At 41.3% G+C, this 19,812-nt stretch overlaps 2 protein-coding genes across 9 annotated transcripts in view; one reads left to right on the top strand and one right to left on the bottom strand.

Moving 5' to 3' along the window:
* The window catches only part of CARF (calcium responsive transcription factor), a 45,718-nt gene extending 43,651 nt beyond the window's left edge, over nt 1–2,067 (bottom strand). For 3 of the 4 annotated variants that reach the window (XR_013960751.1, XR_013960752.1, XM_080671254.1), the window contains exon 1: nt 2,001–2,067. The gene's annotated coding sequence lies outside the window, so the exon portion shown is untranslated. The remainder of the gene's footprint in view (nt 1–2,000) is intronic. The other variant, XR_013960753.1, reaches the window with a different exon arrangement.
* On the top strand, nt 1,816–17,915 carry WDR12 (WD repeat domain 12). Of its 5 annotated transcripts, none has more exons than XM_080671261.1 (14): nt 1,816–2,228; nt 2,884–2,944; nt 3,734–3,828; nt 7,002–7,096; nt 8,173–8,279; nt 8,866–8,981; nt 10,336–10,490; nt 10,660–10,705; nt 12,058–12,143; nt 12,901–13,041; nt 13,159–13,264; nt 13,425–13,557; nt 15,770–15,842; nt 17,565–17,915. In XM_080671261.1, the coding sequence occupies exons 2-14, from the start codon at nt 2,904–2,906 to the stop codon at nt 17,640–17,642; spliced, it is 1,272 nt and encodes a 423-aa protein (XP_080527387.1). In that variant the 5' UTR covers nt 1,816–2,228; nt 2,884–2,903; the 3' UTR covers nt 17,643–17,915. The 5 variants fall into 5 exon arrangements, with proteins under 5 accessions (XP_080527387.1, XP_080527384.1, XP_080527386.1 ...); XM_080671258.1 differs by having other exon boundaries at nt 1,834–2,224; XM_080671260.1 differs by having other exon boundaries at nt 2,066–2,228; nt 2,825–2,944.
* Nucleotides 17,916–19,812: the final 1,897 nt, after the last annotated feature.

Raw genomic sequence — 19,812 nt, 5'->3', positions numbered from 1 at the left:
AGCCAAATTTTTTAAACGTAAACTTCTTCTAACGCCACTTCTTCAAAATAGACTCGCCCAGGCCGTGGTATTTTGTGGAAGAGTCACACTCAAGGGGCCAAAGAGCCACATGTGGCTCGCGAGCTGCAGTTTGCCGACCACGGGTCTACGCTCAAAATTGTTGAAAAATTTTTGAACAATGAGCCATGCCATCAAGGCTTACTGGTATTTTTCAATTCGAAGTAAGAGCAACCTATATTGACTCTTACCAAGTACTGTATTTTTTTATTTTGATAAATTTCAAATCATTTTAAAATGTACTAATCTACACATTTTTTAAAGATATTTTGAGCAATATTATCATTAATTTTAAAATTATCTGAAAAAATAACTTCTTTGAAGATTTATTTGAGGTTCAATGACATTGAATTCAGATAATTTTAACTGCTGTAACTAAAAAAAAAATCACTAATAGTTATTAAAGAAGAATAATGTTTAAAACTGTCAAATTTCTACCCACTCCTACCAAATTAATGAAACAGGGAGACCTCAGTTAAGCAACTGTTTCAAGCCTCAGGTGGTCTAACTTCTTTAATGAATGCAATTCTCACCATTACAATGAATCACATGATTAACTGACCACCGCTTTATTTGCCAGCCCCGTCCTTTCCTAGGACTTCAGCACAGAGGTTTTATTTTATTCCTCTTACCATGAGGCGGTTCTTATTTGTTCACGTTGGCAAAGCTACTGAACGGACATCTAAATGAGAATGACGGTAACCATGGTTAACATTTACCAGGCGCACTTAATTCCCACAGCCGACCCAAGTGTGGCTCGGAGGTGACCGGAGGTGACCGCATACAGGGTGAGCAGGAGGCTTACAGCTGTTGGTAAGGAGCTAGCATGCAAGATAGGAGCATGCAATAGCTTTAACGGCTCGCACAGTCACAGCTGTAAACCTGCTTTCGCCCCTGCCCAAGTGGCCGAGGCTCAGAACCCAGGCGCGCGGTTCCAGGGCCGAGTTCTAAAAACTGAAAACAGTCCTCGTTTCGCCGTCGCTGCTCTCCAATAAGTTTGGTTTTCGCTTACAATCACTTCTCATATTCTCTGAGTGACTGAAATATCGATGTCTATCTAATTGAAGTACATCTTTAAGTAACTTTTTTTTTTAAAAAAAAAAAGAACGCTTTGTCTTCACCTGTGCACACACCGCTGCGCCCCCAAACTTTGCAGTGCAGCTCTGCCTGATTCTAGCCTGCTGTTTCCTGAAGCTGGAGCTTCCCTGGCGAACGCCTTAAAAAGTGACTGAAATCTGAATAGTATAGTGTCTCTCCATCCATCCTCCAAAAACAACTACATTTCATTAGAATAATTCTCGGTCATTGACGATAAGACATGAGCCTTTTGGGTAACTCAGACCCCAAAAATAAAAAAGCGGAGGAGGTGGTGTGGAATACGCCTTTCCCCTTCTAAATATGAGATATAAAGGGTCTCATAAAAAGAAAAACAAAACAAAACACAAAAACACCGAATTCTAAAAACCGGGACAAGGGGCTGCGCGAAGGGCCACACACGGGCGCTCTCGCCAAGGGGTCGGGTCCTTCTCCGCGGCGGCGGCACGTCCTCGGCTCAGCGACCCTCCTCAGGACACCGAACCTCCCTTCCCAGTGGTCTCCCCGGGACCCGCGAGCCTCTCCCCGGGCAGGGGGCGGAAGGCCCCGCCATGTAAGGCCCCGGAAAGGACCCGAGGCGGGGGCCGGCGGTCGCCACCGAGGTCCGGCTGCGGCAGGGGGCGGGGGCCGGCGGTTGCTTAGGGACCGGGAGGGTCAGGAGGTGATGGGAGGAGGAGGCGGGAGGAAGGGGGGGGTTGGGAAGTAGCGGCCGGTCCGTCCGCGGAGACAGCTCCGCCAAACCTCCAACTCCCCCAGTCCCGCCGCCGCCGGGAGCTCTACAGGGCGAGGACGGAAGTCCACAGAGTGCCGGAGCAGAGGGGAGAAAATTCAAAACGAGTCTACTCAACCTCGTCTTGGCTCCGCGGCCCCGCCATGGAGACCACCACAGTGCGCAGGCGCATCCCCTCCCAGAGCGCGCAGCGCGGGCAGGAGATGAGACCACTATCGGCCACCGTCGTCGGTTCCCACTCCGATTGCGTTCTTTTTTTTTTTTTATATCCTTCTTCTCTTCTGAATTTACAACGTGAAGCTAGAGGCGAGCGCCCACAAATAATCTCGGCAGAGTGACTCTGTGAGTATGCGTGATCAAATAAACGCAGAACGCCTTTAGTAAATTAAAGCGGGAATAAAGAGGAAATATAAATATCTGGCTGGAGTCGGGATGGTTTAATAAAAATAAGAAAAAAGAAAAAGCATTCCAGACCCCCCCCCCAAAAAATACTGAAGAAATCTCATTATGCAAGTAAGATATCCTGAGGGCAGGGTGGCAAAAGAAGACTACAATTCCCAGCGGTTACAGCGTGTGAGAATCGCTGCTTTCTGGGGGTTGTAGTATCCAGGACCCGTGTTTGAAATATCGGATCTAAAGACACCCTATTATACAATAAAAGAGAAGGCGAGAGAGAAGCAGATTTGAATTGGGCCTTTCTGTGTCTCCATACTCGGTCACAGGCCTAAATATATGAAAAGAAATCCACAGAGATTAAAGGGACGCTGTGCTGTCCTAATCGATGATGCCTAATCTCGGGATAGGTGGTTGATTGGTGCGGGCTGGGCCTCCGGGGCAGGGCCGCCACGTGGTCTGTCTGGCTTGCTGGAGGCCGGAGGGAAGGAAGCGGAGTCCCAGCCTGGTGCAGTCTAATTGTGAGCTGCCCCTTTTTGTAAACCTAAGGGACCGGAGCTCTGAGGAGGGGGTTGTCTGACTGTTACCCAGTACGTTTCTGTGGGCAGGTTTGGTGTGCACCCCCGCGATGGCCCAGCTCCAGGCACGCTTCTTCACCGACAACAAGAAGTAAGTAAGCTGCTCTCCGCGCCCCTTCCAGGGATGCTTTTCAGGGACTCCTTCGGTGTGACCTTGTGGGTCTCTATCTTGGCCGCATTCCCTTTTACACCCCACCCCCCCGTCTGTTTTTGCTGGACTCCTCGCTGGACCGTGTTTTCTGCTTAAGCGGCAGCGGTACCTCTCGAGGATTCCTCAGGGACCGACCTCTGGTATCGCCTTCCTGCCGAGCCGAGCATCTGCGACTCCACACCATTTAAATGGTGACCAGAGGAGCCGGAGGGCTTCAGGGCTGCTTCCAGAAGGAGGCACACTATGTCATTGGACAGGGAACCAAGTCGTTGCAGGCTGTCTGCTCATGATGTTTCAGTTTCTGAAAACACAACCTTATTTTCTTTTTAAGTAGGTGGTAGACTCTGTTTTCCTAAACCAGGCTAGAAAGTGGAGCTCTGAAGAGGGGGTTGGTAAGACTATTTTTTTTATAAGAGTGTGAAGTCATTCAGTTACAGATTTTTGGATTTATATACATATATTTATATGTGTGTGTACATACGTGTATATATAAACATTTTTAACAACAGTCCCCAGGTCTGTAGCATTCACTTGAAACCTAATTATATCCTGCTTTATGGTGTGTTATGGTAGCGTTATGAGCTGACCTGGTAATTAATTTTGTTAATCCCATGTAGCAAAATGTCTGACATGTATTAGAAACCCAGTGAATGTTTGTTGAATGAATAAATGCACATTTGTTAAAATAATCTGTGGACATAATCTTGATGTTTCGTTTCTATTTCGTAGATATGCAGTAGACGATGTTCCCTTCTCAATCCCTGCAGCTTCTGAAATTGCTGACCTTAGTAACATCATTAATAAATTGCTGGAGGCTAAAAATGGTAGGTAATATGTTCTGAAAAGTTAGGAGACGCCACAATACCACTAACTCCAATAAATTCCATAACATTTTTTTAATTTATTTTTTTAAAATAAATCTTTATTGTTCAGATTATTACAGGTGTTCCTCTTTTTTTCCCCCATAGCTCCCTTCCACCTGATTCCCCACCCCACCCCATGCCCTTACCCCCCGCCACTGTCTTCATCCATAGGTGTAAGATTTTTGTCCAATCTCTTCCCCCACGCCTCACACCCCCTACCCCCTGAGAATTGTCAGTCCGCTCCCTTTCTATGTCCCTGATTCTATTATATTCACCAGTCCATTCTGTTCTTCAGATTTTTTATTCACTTGATTTTTAGATTCACTTGTTGGTAGGTATGTATTTGATGTCATTTTGTTGTTCATAATTTTTATCTTTATTTTTTTCTTCTTCTTCTTCCTCTTCTTAAAGAATACCCTTCAGCATTTCATGTAATCCTGGTTTGGTGGTGATGAACTCATTTAGCTTTTTCTTGTCTGTGAAGCTCTTTATCTGACCTTCAACTCTGAATGATAGCTTTGCTGGGTAGAGTAATCTTGGTTGTAGGTTCTTGCTGTTCATCACTTTGAATATTTCTTGCCACTCCCTTCTGGCCTGCATAGTTTCTGCCAAGAAATCAGCTGACAGTCATATGGGTGCTCCCTTGTAGGTAACTAACCATTTTTCTCTTGCTGCTTTCAAGATTCTTTGTCTTTTGCCCTTGGCATTTTAATTATGATGTGTCTTGGTGTGGTCCTCTTTGGATTCCTCTTGTATGGGGTTCTGTGTGCTTCCTGGACTTGTAAGTCTATTTCTTTCACCATGTAGGGAAAGTTTTCTGTCATTATTTCTTCTAATAGGTTTTCAATATTTTGCTCTCTCTCTTCTTCTGGCACCCCAAAAATTTGGATGTTGGTACACTTAAATTTGTCCCAGAGGCTCCTTACACTATCTTCATATTTTTGGATTCTTTTTTCTTTTTGTTTTTCTGGTTGGGTGTTTTTTGTTTCCTCATATTTCAGATCTTTGGTTTGATTCTTGGGGTACGTTGATCTACAATTGAGATTCTGTATATTCTTTATTTTAGACAGTGTATGCTTAAATTCTGACTGGTCCTTTTCCATTTTTTTGGCATTCTCATTAAGATCCTAAAGGTCTCACTAAGCTCCTCAGCGGTTTTTAGAAGATTCTTGAGTAACCTTATAAATGTGGTTCTGAACTCCATGTCGTCCAGTAGTTTGCTTTCCTCCATTTCTTTCATTCGTGACATGTTTCTTTGTCTCCGCATTTTGCTGCTTCCCTGTGTTGATGGAGTGGCTTTGTGTGGTAGGTGACCTATAGGGGCCAGTAGCTCAGCCTCCCCAATCACCTGAGGTGGACGCCTTTGGTACACCCCTTTGTGGGCTGAGTGCAAAGTCTTGGTCTAGTTAAGCCTTGATTGCTGTTGGTACACTGGGAAGAATTGACCTCCAGGCCAATTGGCTGTGAGGCCCCGCTGTGTCTATGGAAGAACTGCTGCTCTGGAGACACGCTTGTGGTGCAGGACTTGTTTCAGTGGGGCTTTGGTGCTCACTGAGTCTGCCTCTTGAATGTGTCACTTATGGATGTGAGGAGCTGAAATCTGGTGTCTCACACTGACCACTAGGTACACTGGCTTCTGGATCTCCAATGGGGTGCAGGTCAGCTACTGTCTGAGGCCACCCAGCAGGAGCTACAGTGAGAACTACAGTTTTCTCCTCTTTGCTTGGGGTTTGGAGGTTTTGGAGTTGTCTGACCCGGGCTGCAAGTTTGTTATGTTAAGCTGCAATAGGGCAGGTCATTCATATGCTAAAGCCGCTGCTTGGAGCTTGGGTGGGTTTGTAGATTGTGCGGGGCGGGGTCTCAGGGTGTCACTAGGCTAGGGCGTGGCAAACAGTGATGGCTGCCAGTAAGCCCGCTCTGCGTTCCCTACCGTGTCCCCGCATCCTGCACCCCAGCACAGTAAACAGTTATTCCTGCGCGCAGCCCTACAAGCAAGCCACCCTCACTTTCCGACCCCACGGCAGACAGTCCAGCTTCTCCCCGTAGGAGTTTGGGTCCCCTGCGTCTCCCCAGAAACTGGAGTTCGGAGTAATCGGGAGCTTATCTCCCTTCGGGTTGAAAACAGCAGCGCTCCCAGTCACCCGTCGCCAGCCCGATTAGCGCGTCTCCGTACCTCAGCTTTTCAGCGCTTGTGCACCCCTCAATGCTGTTTGCTTTTTCCTTCTAGTTGTAGAACTTCCACTTAGCCAGCTTTCCCATGGTTCTGGGTGATAGACGTTTTGTCTTTTAGTTGTAGTTTTGAAATCGTGCGAGGCAGCAGTTTAGGTGTTTACCTACGCCGCCATCTTCCCATCACATTTTTATTTCCTTATTTTGGTTTTATTTTATAATACTGCATACATTTTATAATGGTAAAATTTATAAATTATAATATATGTGGTTTCCTGCTAATACTTTAAAAAATGCTTTGAAATAAAAGTTTCCAGTAAAAAATATTCTTAGGACTAAGAAGATAAGGTGGTTGAGATTTAGGAATAAAAATTTTAGTATAATAGTTGTGATGTAAAGGTAATCACGACATTGTGACTGTGCTGAAGAGGGCTGAGCTGGGTTGGCAGAGAGCAAGCATCTAGATGCTTGGGCCCCACTTGCTCTACTTCTACAAAATGTAATAACAAATGCCAGTGTTCATATTGGTATTTTTTTTTAACTATTTAAGATTCATCAGAATGGGTAAAACATAAACATGTAAGAGTATCAATTATAAAGATACAAATATTAAACATATGCTGTGTGAATATAAGTTATTAGTCCATAAAATTAATATAAACAATGTGTGCAACAATATTGATTAAACAAGATTGGCCATAAATTGATAATTGGAGTTTTACGATAGTTATATGAAGATTTATTATAAAGTTTATTCTCCTTTTTTGCATATATTTGAATTTTTCTATAATAAGATGGTTTTTAAAAAGTAAAATGAAATAGAAGATTTAAACACTTTATTCTGGAGAAACTCAGAATAAACACACTGGGATAATAGGTACCTGTTTGTTTTGGCGTCTCTCATATACATCTCTGCTAATACCACTTCAGGTCCTCAGAGTGATGATCTTATGTATTTTTTTTAGAGGTCCACAAACATGTGGAGTTTGATTTCCTTATCAAGGGCCAGTTTCTACGAATGCCCTTGCTCAAACATATGGAACTGGAAAACATCTCATCGGTGAGTTCAAATGCTTACTTGCTCTGTTTTACTCAAGTTATTACCAGATAATGTAGGCGAACTCCATTTAGAATCAGTCCGAATCTGCGGTAACCAGTATCCTTTTGATTATTTTTTTTTTCCTAGAAATTTGAATTTCAGTTTTTTATATACTCAAGTTTGAAATCCTCTCTTCTGAGAGTATATTATTCAAGAAATACAGATGAATGAATATGGAAAGATACCTTCATATCTGTGGAAGAATGGCCTAAAAAGGCAACAACAAATATATAGTTAGTTCTCATAAAGGTGTACAAAATGATTGTGCACCTAGAACAACTTATAGCTTAGGCTATTGTGATTTAAAATGATTTTTCTCCCCTGTCATTTTCAAACTTTTATTAATATTGCTTTTATCATTTAAAATTAATTTTGGGGGCAATTTTTAGAACTGTAGTAAAATACTCATAAAATTTATCATTTTAACCATTTTTTAAGTTTATAATCCAGTGGCCATTAACTACATTCACAATATTATGCAACCATCACCACTATTCATTTCCAAGACTACTACTTCATTCTAAGTAGAAGCTCTGTACCCATATAACAATACGCTTTTGTGATTTTATAATTTAAAGTTTCTTATATTCTTTTTTAAAATATATTTTTATTGATTTCAGAGAGAGGAATGGAGAGGGAGAGAGAGATAGAAACATCAATGATGAGAGAGAATCATGGATTGGCTGCCTCCTGCACAGCCCCCATTGGGGATCGAGCCCACAACTCAGGAATGTGCCCTGACCAGGAATCGAACTGTGACCTCCTAGTTCATAGGTCAATGCTCAACCACTGAGCCCCGCCAGCCGGGCTTATATTCTTTTTCCCCCACTTTTAGCATAAATTTTCCAAGGTCATTAATATTTCTTAATGTTACTCATAGCATACTGTTAGGTCAAATAAAGTTTCACCTTTTGTATGGCTCCAGATTTTCTGGGTTATGAAGGGGACAGACATGAATGAGATGTATTAAACTGGGGGTCTTTTATCTTCGTAAGACTGCACCATCCGATTGATGTCTGGTTTCTCTCTGTGACTAGGAAGAGGTTGTGGAACTAGAATACGTGGAGAAGTACACTGCACCTCAGCCAGAGCAATGCTTATTCCATGATGACTGGATCAGCTCAATCCAAGGGGCAGAGGAATGGTATTGCCAGATGAATGTTCTTATGTCCCTTTTCTTATGCCACCATCAGTCTTAAGTGCATGATGGGACTATTCTCTGATTTCTCTGTTCTTTGTAAAAATAATTTGTGATACATCTATCAGTGACCACACCAAAGATCTTTATATTCACTGTAGTCTAGAAGAAACATATCTTTTAGTAAGTTTTCTCTTCTGTGTCAAGATGTGGTGACCTTTGTATTCTGAATAGGTCAAGTGCCAAGGTATTTATTTGATTTGCTGCTTTAAGTGGTTTTCTGTTTTTTTCTGTTTATTGGTTTTTACAAGGACTGTTAGGCTTTACAAGCTACTTGTTTAGCTTTCCTAATAGTTGTAGTATTTACAACAACAGTAAAAGTGAAATCTAGGATTTGTCAGTAGTACTGTTTTTATTTTTAGCAGGTCAGGAAAAGCCAAATGTAATATCTTCTGTTCTGCTCTAGTGTGTTTTGAAGTCTCATATTCAAGGAGAATTTTAAAGTATAATCCTCAAAATTGACTTTGTTGTTACCTTAGAAATATAATTGATTTCAGGAGCTGAAAAAGCTGCTTTTTCTATTTCCTTGCAGGATCTTGACTGGTTCTTATGATAAGACTTCTCGGATCTGGTCCTTGGGAGGAAAGTCGATAATGACGATTGTGGGACATACAGATGTCGTAAAAGATGTGGCCTGGGTGAAAAAAGGTAAGCACTCTGCCTAAACGGAGAGCACTCCTGGATAAGGATTGAAAATAAGCCATTTTCAGTGCTGGGGCAGAAAATGCACAGGTTAAGCCGAAACCGGTTTGGCTCAGTGGATAGAGCGTCGGCTTGTGGACTGAAGGGTCCTGGGTTCGATTCCGGTCAGGGGCATGTGCCTTGGTTGCGGGCACGTCCCCAGTGGGGAGTGTGCAGGAGGCGGCTGATCGATGTTTCTCTCTCATCGATGTTTCTAGCTCTCTATCCCTCTCCCTTCCTCTCTGTAAAAAATCAATAAAATATATTTAAAAAAAAAAAAAAGAAAAAAAGAAAATGCACAGGTTAGGAAATGTCTCATGCCTCAGGTATTCTCACCTCTTTCAAAAATATAGTGTTCAAGAAGAAAAGGATTATATAAAAAATTCATACGTTAGTAAAGTGAACCCTTACTAAAATTATATCAGACTAGAGGCCCAGGGCACGAAATTTGTGCACTCGGGACGGGGGGGGGGGGGGGGGGAGTGGAGGTCCCTCAGCCCGGCCTGCGCCCTCTCACAGTCCAGGAACCCTTGGGGAATGTCCGACTGACGGCTTAGGCCCAAGCTGTCAATCAGACATCCTTAGCACTGCTGTGGAGGCGGGAGCTGCTGTGCTTGCCAGCCTGAGTCCTGCTTCTGGCTGAGCGGCGCTCCCCCTGTGGGAGTGCACTGACCACCAGAGGGCATCTCCTGCATTGAGCGGGATTGGGCCAAAACCATTCTCTGACATCCCCCAAGGGGTCCCGATTGCAAGAGGGTGCAGGCCAGGCCGAGGGACCCCACAGGTGCACAATTGGGGCCAGGGAGGGACACGAGAGGTTGGCCAACCAGGGAGGGATCGCAGGAGGGCTCCAGGGCGTGTCTGGCCCCATCTCACTCAGTCCCTATCAGCCGGACCCCAAGCAAGCTAACCTACCACTCGGAGTGTCTGCCCCCTGGTGGTCAGTGCATGTCATAGCGACTGGTCGACCTGTCAACTGTCTGCCCCTTGGTGGTCAGTGCATATCGTAGCGAGCGGTTGAGCAGCCTTAGCACATCATTAGCATATTACACTTTGGTTGAATGGATGACCGGACACTTAGCATATTAAGCTTTTATTATATAGGATTATATATATTTTCAAGTTAGGACTGTGTGTGTTAAAGTCATTTCTCTTATTGTATTTTTAAAGAATCTTTATACTATAAGTTAGCTTCTTTTTCAAAGCTGGACATGAGCTTTTTTTTTTTTTTTTTTTTTTACGTTTTCCTCAACAACAACAAATTCAGTTCTTTGGTTTTTGTGATTTCGTGTTTCTTACTCCTGTGCTCTCCTTTCTTCAGACAACCTGTCTTGCCTACTGCTGAGTGCCTCTATGGACCAGACTATCCTCTTATGGGAGTGGAATGTGGAGAGAAACAAGGTGAAAGCCCTGCACTGCTGCAGAGGCCACGCTGGGAGTGTGGACTCCATAGCTGTCGACGGCACAGGAACTAAAGTAAGTAGCTGCTGTGTCATCAGGACTGTGTTGAGTTCCACTCTGAACTTACATAAAAATTGTTTCCTGTGTATATTTATTATGATTGGTGACTAAAGCAGAGAAAAACAAGGCAAATAATATGATGGGTTATATTACAAACTCTTTTTCCTTTCATATATGTTTCTAGTTTTGCAGTGGCTCCTGGGATAAGATGCTAAAGATCTGGTCTACAGGTAAATCAAATATTTCTTTTACTTTGACTCACTAATATTTCAAGAATTTTAGTGAAAATTCTTTGTAGCCCATATGTTACCATAAAAATGGACCAGGGTTTTGTGAGACACAAAGGATCATAGTATAGAGAAAAATTAGTATATTTCTTTGTGCTTCAAAATGTTTTTCTACCTCAGCATCCCCTTATTGGATGTCACTGAATTGCTGCACATGTCAACATGTTTGGTGTAATGGGACATAACTGTCTGAAGTCCCTTATTCAGGAATCTGGAAATAAACTAAAGTATCTTTTGAGTAATTTTTATACACTTTACTATTAGAGGAATTTTCTTAAAGCTGCTTTACTTAAAAAAGCAGACATTTTAATACAATTTTATCAAACTTCTTACTTTGGAAACAGATTAGAAGGAACAATTAGAGGAGGAAGAGGGAGGATTCTCAGAGGCAGGTGCCTTCACAGTAGTAAGAAGACATTGAAAGAAAAAAGGGGGGGGGACTCACAGATACTTAAATTTTAAAAACAGTAGCCTAGACCTATTTATGGCACAGATAAACAGATCAAAATAACTCTGTTACTTCTGAGGTAACTGCTGTATTACAGCATAATACCCTAAATACCGTTTACAAAGGAGAGTCGGGGAGATCAGGAACAGCTTAAAGAGTTTTAAGTAATTATGTGGAAGATGGCAGGAAATATATAATCCATTTTAGTTGACATTCCAAAAATGCTTAAATTAAAACAGTTTTGAGGCAGGAAGTAGTTTAGAAATTTTCCCTTTTGTGGTATTTTTTTTAAATTATAATTCTGGGTAAATGAGATATGTATATTAGTTGTTACCCTTAGGGCACTTACAGTCCAGTTTGGGGAAAACTTCAAAATCCATAAAATAGTTACCAAACAAAAAATAACTATCTGTGAAACACTTAAATTCATTGTTAGAAAAGTAAAAGAACAACAAACATGGTTGGAATGTATGTCCTTTTCACATGTGTTAATCTTGTGGCATTCCCTTCATGATATAAATGCAATCTGGTCAACTAACAGTAAGCAATTTTTCTTAGATATGGTAAAGTGATGAATATTCTTAATGATCTTAAAGACACAGTGAGATATCAAACTGGTTAGCTTCTAGGAATTTAATGTATTTTACTTTCTCTGTTTGGAAAATAGGTAACCCAGGTATTATTTTTATGTATAATGTTCTATTAACAAAAATAAGTAGGAATATCTATTCTAGCCAAATGAGATAATGTGGAGAAAATATGTACCCAGAAATGTAAGAATTCTTTGAGACTGTTTGCAATTAATGTTTACCATAATTTTAAAAGTATCTAATTCTCTATGAAACAGTCCCTACAGATGAAGAAGATGAAATGGAAGAATCCACAAATCGACCAAGAAAGAAACAGAAAACAGAGCAATTGGGACTAACAAGGGTAAGTATTTGTGAGAATTGCTATCCTTGGCTTAGGTCTGTATTGACAAATTGATGTTTCTATCTCCCTCTCCCTCTCCCTCTCCTTTCCTCTCTCAAATCAATAAAAATATTTTAAAAAAAAATAAACAACTGTAAATGCCTTGCCAATTTGGATAGTGTGCCAGTTGTAATTTATTGATGCATTTCCTTGATGTTGCAACCTCTAAAGAATATGTCTGAGAAGAGAATTTGTTAAATTATAAAAATCCTTTACACAGAGGTAGTTTTTTGGTTTGTTTGTTTTTTAATCCTCACCCAAGGATATTTTTCCATTAATTTTTCAGAGGGAGTGGAAGGGAGGGAGAGAGACGGAGAGTGAAACATCAATGTGAGAGATCGATCGGTTGCCTCCTGCACATGCCCAACCAGGGCCGAAGATCGAGCCTGCAACCAAGGTACATGCCCTTGACCAGAATTGAACCTGGGACCCTTCAGTCCGAGGGACTATGCTCTAGCCACTGAGCCAAACCAGCTAGGGTGAAGGTGGCCTTTTTTTTTTTATAACCTTTCCTTTAATTGAAGTTTCGCATACATATAGTTAAGTATATAACTCAATGAATTTTTACAATACCCTAGTAATCACTATCCAAATCAAAACATTGAGAATTACCAATACCCTGAAGACACCCTCTAGCCTCCCTCAAAATAAGTAGACCCTAAAGGTAATCACTGTTTTGACTTATATTAAATTAGTTTCATCTGTCTTTCATTTTTAGACACCTATCGTGACCCTGTCTGGTCATAAAGAAGCAATTTCCTCGGTTCTGTGGTCAGATGCTGAAGAAATCTGCAGTGCATCCTGGGACCACACAATTAGAGTATGGGATGTTGAGTCTGGCAGTCTTAAGTCAACCTTGGTAAGATTTACAACTTTAGTGGTTCTCCGATTAACTTTGAGCTTTTAAGTGATAAGCTTCTAGAGATGATTAATTTTAACCCACCCTGGTTAAATGTCCTTCCCTTTTTTTTTCCAGACAGGAAATAAAGTATTTAATTGTATCTCCTACTCTCCACTTTGTAAACGTTTAGCATCTGGAAGTACAGATAGGCATATCAGACTGTGGGATCCCCGGACTAAAGGTGAGTCATGTAAACCACTGGAGGAAAAATGTATAAACAACATCAATTTCTCTTTTCAATAGAGATGTGTATAAAAAGCTAACTTTCTACGTATTTCTTTTTAGATTTGTTCTGCCTACTTCTAATATTCAGTAATTGTTAACTTTTTTGCTTTGTTCAGATGGTTCTTTGGTGTCGCTGTCCCTAACCTCACATACCGGCTGGGTCACGGCAGTAAAGTGGTCTCCTACCCATGAGCAGCAGCTAATTTCAGGTTCTTTAGATAACATTGTCAAGCTGTGGGATACAAGGAGGTAAGTCCTATTTACGGTCAACAAAAGAAATATATCAATTGTCAAGCTGTGGGATACAAGGAGGTAAATTCTTTTTACCGTCTACAAAAAAAATATATCAATTGCCTATTGTATACAGAGAAAACAAAGTGAATACTGAAATGATGTTTTTTTAAATATATTTTATTGATTTTTTACAGAGAGGAAGGGAGAGGGAGAGAGAGTCAGAAACATTGATGAGAGAGAAACATCAATCAGCTGCCTCCTGCACACCCCCCACCGGGGATGCACCCGCAACCAAGGTACATGCCCCAACCGGAATCGAACCTGGGACCCTTGAGTCTGCAGGCCGACACTCTGTCCACTGAGCCAAACCGGTTAGGGCTGAAATGATAAATATTGATATCAAAAAGAGAGACCAGAATCAAAGGCATTTTCTTTTGTTAACATTTTTTTGCAATCTGAAAGAATTTGTGATAGTTGTGGGGGGTTTTCGGACAAAAAAATTCCACAAGTTTATAAAATCCATCTTTCTGACCTTGTTATGTATGTAAGACAAGAAAAGACAGAGATTAGAAAAACTATCCTGAACTTTAATATAAATATCTATATAATAAAAACCTAGTGGTCATAATGCCGTAACAACCAAAGACCGGTCACCAGGAGGGACTTGACGCTGGGTCCCGCAGCACGCCAGGTCTGTGTCTCGCGTGATTTTGCGTGCTGGGCCTCTAGTAATTATAGAAGTAGGAGGCCAGTGGTCTCTGAATAAATAGAACTGTGATCAAGTTATAAATTATGTGTTAATAAAAATGCATGTTTGTTATTTACCTTAAATCTGCTTTTCTGACATCCTTATACTACCTTATGATACATGATTTATTAATATCTAGAAGGTATATACATTTTAATTGGCTACTTTATATAGTTTCTGATACTGCTAGTTAACAAATAGTTTCTGATACTAATAGTTAAGTGCTATGAAGAAGATCAAGCAGAGTAAAGGGGACACTTCTTTGGGGAAGGCCTGTCTTTGAAAGCAGTATTCTAATAATGAATTGAACAATGTGAAGGTATAAGCCATACACAGATCATGGCAGAGGAAAAAGCAGATAAGGTGGGGAAAGTCATTGCATATTGACAAAATAGCAAGGGAGTCAGTGATGATAAAGTGGAGTAAGCAAGGAGGAGGGTGGCTGCACATGAGGCAGGTGGTGGTGATATTGAGCAGTATCTTGTAGGCCACAGTAAGGAATTGAGATTTCATTCTAAGTATGATGAGGAGGAAGGCTTTGGAAATTTTGGAGCAGGGGAGCAAGAATGAAAGCAGAGAGGCTAATATTATAATTCAAGAGTCATAAGTGGTTGGATTTTAAGTATATTTTGAAGATAGCTCTTTGGGGGTTTTTTTTGTTTGTGTTTTAAATATATTTTTATTTCAGAGAGGAAGGAAGAGAGAGGGAGATAGAAACATAAATGATGAGAGAGAATCATTGATCGGCTGCCTCCTGCACATCCTACACTGGGGATGGAGCCCACAACCCAGGCTTGTGCCCTTGGCTGGAATCGAACTTGAGACCCTTCCGTCTACAGTCCGAGGCTCTATCCACTGAGCCAAACTGGCTAGGGCAAGATAGCTCTTTGGCAGGATTGGCTCAGAAACTGAAAGTAGAAATAGGAGTCTAGGATAATGCTTGTATTTTCTACTGAGCCACTGGGTAATTGGTGCCATTTGCTACAATGGGAAAGAGTAGAAAAAAGAGGTTTATAGGGGGAAATCAAGAGTTTCTTGGTTGTTTTAAATGTGTAGTGCCCAGAGACATTCAGCTGTCAACCAGAGGGATATACATACCAAACTCAGGGGAGAAATTTGGCTAAAATATAAATTTGGGCGTTATCAGCATATAAATGAGTAGATCAACGGTATATAAAGCCATGATTTGGGAGTAAAAGTAAATTAGTCAAGGAAGTGTGAAGATGGGCCTAATTATAAATTTTTATAAATAAGTAGCATTTTTCCTGAATATATTTGTTTGTAGTAAATCTCGGTCACTTGCTAATGATGTAAGAAAACAGGAGAGGTGGTCAAGTAAACGACACAGAATTTTAATGCTAAGTGTTTGCAGAGGCAGGGATGGCGAAGGTTAAAGTTTCCAGGAAAGTTTAGCTGATCATAAATGCTTGTTTTAGCATTATAACATGCACGTAACATGTCAACGTTTTCATCTTTTAGTTGTAAGGCTCCTCTCTATGATTTGGCTGCTCATGAAGACAAAGTTCTAAGTGTGGACTGGACAGACACAGGGGTAAGATGTCAGTTATTTGGTGAAGAGGAAAATATATCATTAGAATAAATCTGGTGTTGGTTGTATTTCATATATCTGATATGTATAATTCTCTATTCTAAGTTTCCATTAATATGATTCATAAAATCTCAGACTCCATTCAAAGAAGGAACAAATTTGTCCATCAATATTAGGAATAGAAAATATGAAGCAGTTTTGTTTTTATGAGTATTTTAATGACATGTTTCAAATCTGTAAATTTGCTACTTTAGTCTAATTGGATCAAAGTATTTTCCATTTAGAAAAATCTTATATAATGAATCTAGATTATAAAATGTTTAAAGAATTATAGCTTAACTATTTTTATGTACATACTTTAGCTCTATTGCCTAAGAATTCTTTTCAAATACAGGTCCTAGGGCTACTTATATAATTTGTAATATCCATTTACTGGCAAACAATTAATGTGCTGTCCTTTGAAAACTTAATTTTCTTAAATGGGCAAAACTATATTACCCTTCAAACTTTTTATTACATTTCTTAGCAAATCCTTCACAGAAATTTACACCTTAACCAAATTCAAATGATCACTTTTAAAGCTTTAATATACTGTATTATAATATAGTGAAAACTGATGTAACCAGTCCAAACTATATAAAAAAGAATATGCAAATTAGCCCTCACAAGATGGCTGCCTACGACCGAGCCGGCAGGGGGTTAGTGAGGGACGACCAAATGACTGAACAAGCAGGCTGCGTGGGGCGACCAGGCCGGCGGGGGGCCATGAGGGGTGACCAGGCCAGCAGGGGGGGGCAGTTAGGGGCAATCAGGCTGGCACTCAGAGGCAGTGAGGGGCGATCAGGCCGGCAAGAGGGGAGCAGTTAGGTGTGACCAGGCAGGCAGGCAGGCAGGTGAGTGATTAGGAGCCAGTGGTCCAGGATTGTGAGAGGGATGTCCGACCAGCAGTTCCGGATTGGAGAGGGTGCAGGCTAGGCTGAGGGGAACACCACCCATCCTCCCCATACACGAATTTCGTGCACTGGGCCTCTATCCTATCTAATAAAGAGGGAATATGCTAATTGACCATCACTCCATCACAAAGATGGCTGCACCCACAGCTGAGGCCAAGTTCCCTTAAGGAGCCTTAACGAGCAATCAGCAGGGACCTGAGGCTACACCCTCCCCCGCCCCCGTGGGGCTTGACAGGGGACCTCAGGTTGTGCCCCCCACCCTGGTGTCAGGATGGGGGACTTCAGGCCGTGCCTCCTGCCTTGGCACCAGGCCAGGGAACCTGAGGCCACGTCCCCACCAGGTGGGGCTTGACAGGGGACTTCAGGGTATGTCCCCACCTGGTGGGGCTGGACAGGGGACCTCAGGCCACGCCCTCAGTCCTGGTGCTGGGCCAGGGGACCTGAGGCTATGCCCCCTGCCCAGCGGGGCTTGACAAGGGTGGGACTGGCTGGGTCTGGATCTAGCCCATTGGGGGGAGGGGTGGCCGGGTCTGGGTCTCACGTGATTTTGAGGCACATGTGGGTGGGCAGAGACTTGACACTAGGTCCCCCTTTTAATGTGCACAAATTTCGTGCACCAGGCCACTAGTTATAAGTATAAACTCAGTGTAAATTAACTGCTCATCCATAATTTCTCTGTAATCTGAATCACCAGTATTCACTTAGGTTTACTATCATATGAAATAACTGTCTTTACTTGTGTTTGTTGTTTTTTTTCTCTCCTTTTATGCAGTTACTTCTGAGTGGAGGAGCAGACAATAAGTTGTATACCTACAGATATTCACCTACCACTTCCCATGTGGGGGCATGAAAGTGAATGATAAACTTGACTACAGAGATTCTGTAAATGTAATTGCTAGAGAATCCTCAGATTACATCAGTGCAGATCACCCTTGGTAATAGTTATTACTGTCTTTTTCTTTATTTTGTATTTATTGTATAACAGTGTGCATTTATAAAATATAAAATGTGGCTTGCATTCTCTACCTTATGTAAACTCTTGAAATAAAACTGAGTTTATTATTTCTTTTTAAAGGTATTAGTTTGAATTAAGATTTTCTTTTGAAGTGCTATAAAAACATATTAAAAATACGGTACTTGTCCAGTGGTGGTTGTTTTTTAATTTCTGATAGAGAAACTGAACTTTTTGAAGTTAGTTGTTTTTAAAAAGCATCTAAAAATAAAATTTAATACAGAAAAACTTAGAAATGCAATTTGCATTTGTTAAAATAAGTGATGTCTAACTGTAATAGGACTTTGAAGGTATTCAGAACATTAGAACATGTAGATGTTGCCAATTTAGTAAGAATTTGTTGAAATACTCTAAGTCAATGGTCAGCAAACTCATTAGTCAACAGAGCCAAATATCAACAGTACAACGATTGAAATTTCTTTGGAGAGCCAAATTTTTTAAACTTAAACTTCTTCTAACGCCACTTCTTCAAAATAGACTCGACCAGGCTGTGGTATTTTGTGGAAGAGCCACACTCAAGGGGCCAAAGAGCCTCATGTGGCTCTAAGTGAAGTACTTCATATTAAAGATATGTCACCATCCTTTAGAAACTGCATACAGATTTCATGGTAACAAGGAATCCTTCTACCATACACAAAGTCTGTTTTTCTCATTTAGTGAAGATCTGTAAATTTTATGTGTAGTTTCTGAAAATATTTTAATTTTCAGAGAACTGGGATAAATTTATATTTCTGTTCTGGGTGGTCTCTGAATGAGCCTTTCAGGCAGAATTATTAAAAATATTTTGCCCTCCCCTAACCGGTTTGGCTCAGTGGATAGAGCGTTAGCCTGCGGACTGAAAGGTCCCAGGTTCGATTCCGTTCAAGGGCGTGTACCTTAGTTGCGGGCACATCCCTAGTAGGAGGTGTGCAGAAGGCAACTGATAGATGTTTCTCTCTCATTGGTGTTTCTAACTCTCCCTCTCTGTAAAAAATCAATAAAATATATTTAAATATATATATATATTTTGCCCTAGCCGGTTTGACTCTGGATAGAGCCGCGGCCTGCAAACTGAAGGGTTCAGGGTTTGATTCCCATCAAGGGCACACACCAGGGTTGTGGGCTCCTTCCCCAGTAGTGGGCGTGCAAGAGGCAGCCAATCAATGATTCTCATTGATGTTTCTATCCCTCTGGAAAAAAAAAAATATATTTTTTAAAAATTCCTAAGCTAAAGACATCTTCATATTTCCAATCCAAATTAATTCTATAGTATAAATAGCCTACGCTTTTTTCTGTTCAAAAACTACTTTTATTTCAGGTTTTTAAGGTAAGTACTTTGTAATAACATTCTACAATATCCCATCTTACCTCTTTCATGATATTATAGACTTAGCACTTCAAACGTAAGCTTTTTCCACTTACTAGCCTATACGTCGTAGTTACAAATAATTCACATTATGTAAAGTTTTAGGACAGCTGATAATTTTTTTTGAGTCATTTTAAAAAGCACTTTGAATTTATTTTCCATCAGTAACGTATTTCTTTTGCCTTATTTCCATTTTCCTCCTTGAGGTTTTTAGGCTCAAATGTTACTTTTTGCTCTTGAAGACATTTATGACAACAAATTATGTGCATTCGAGATCAGTTATTAACAGCTGTTAACTTAATCCCCTTTATATCTTCAGAGTTACATACAGCACGTGAACATTTCCCACGTGCTGGCGCGGGTACCGAAAGCTCCCAGGACTCAGGGATGAGCAAGGCTCAGCGCATAGCCTCGCTGGGGGGAGAGGGGGGCGGAGTGTCCGGCAGGTGCGGGGCGAGGGAGACGGGGAGGGGCGCTGGGGGACCCGGGCTATGGACTCAGAAGAGGGAGCCGAGAACTCCGTCCACTTACCCGCTCCCAGGTCTCACACTCAGGTCCTTACACCGATGTTCTGCCCGGTTTCTGACTTGTCATTTCACTTGGTTCAGTAACGAGTTCGGAGAGGGGTCCTGAGTTTATCCGAGAACCGACTGAGAGCCCGAG

The sequence above is a fragment of the Plecotus auritus genome, assembly GCF_963455305.1.
Source record: "Plecotus auritus genome assembly, chromosome: 5".
NCBI lineage: Eukaryota > Metazoa > Chordata > Mammalia > Chiroptera > Vespertilionidae > Plecotus > Plecotus auritus.
This window is presented reverse-complemented; position numbering and strand designations above follow the sequence as displayed.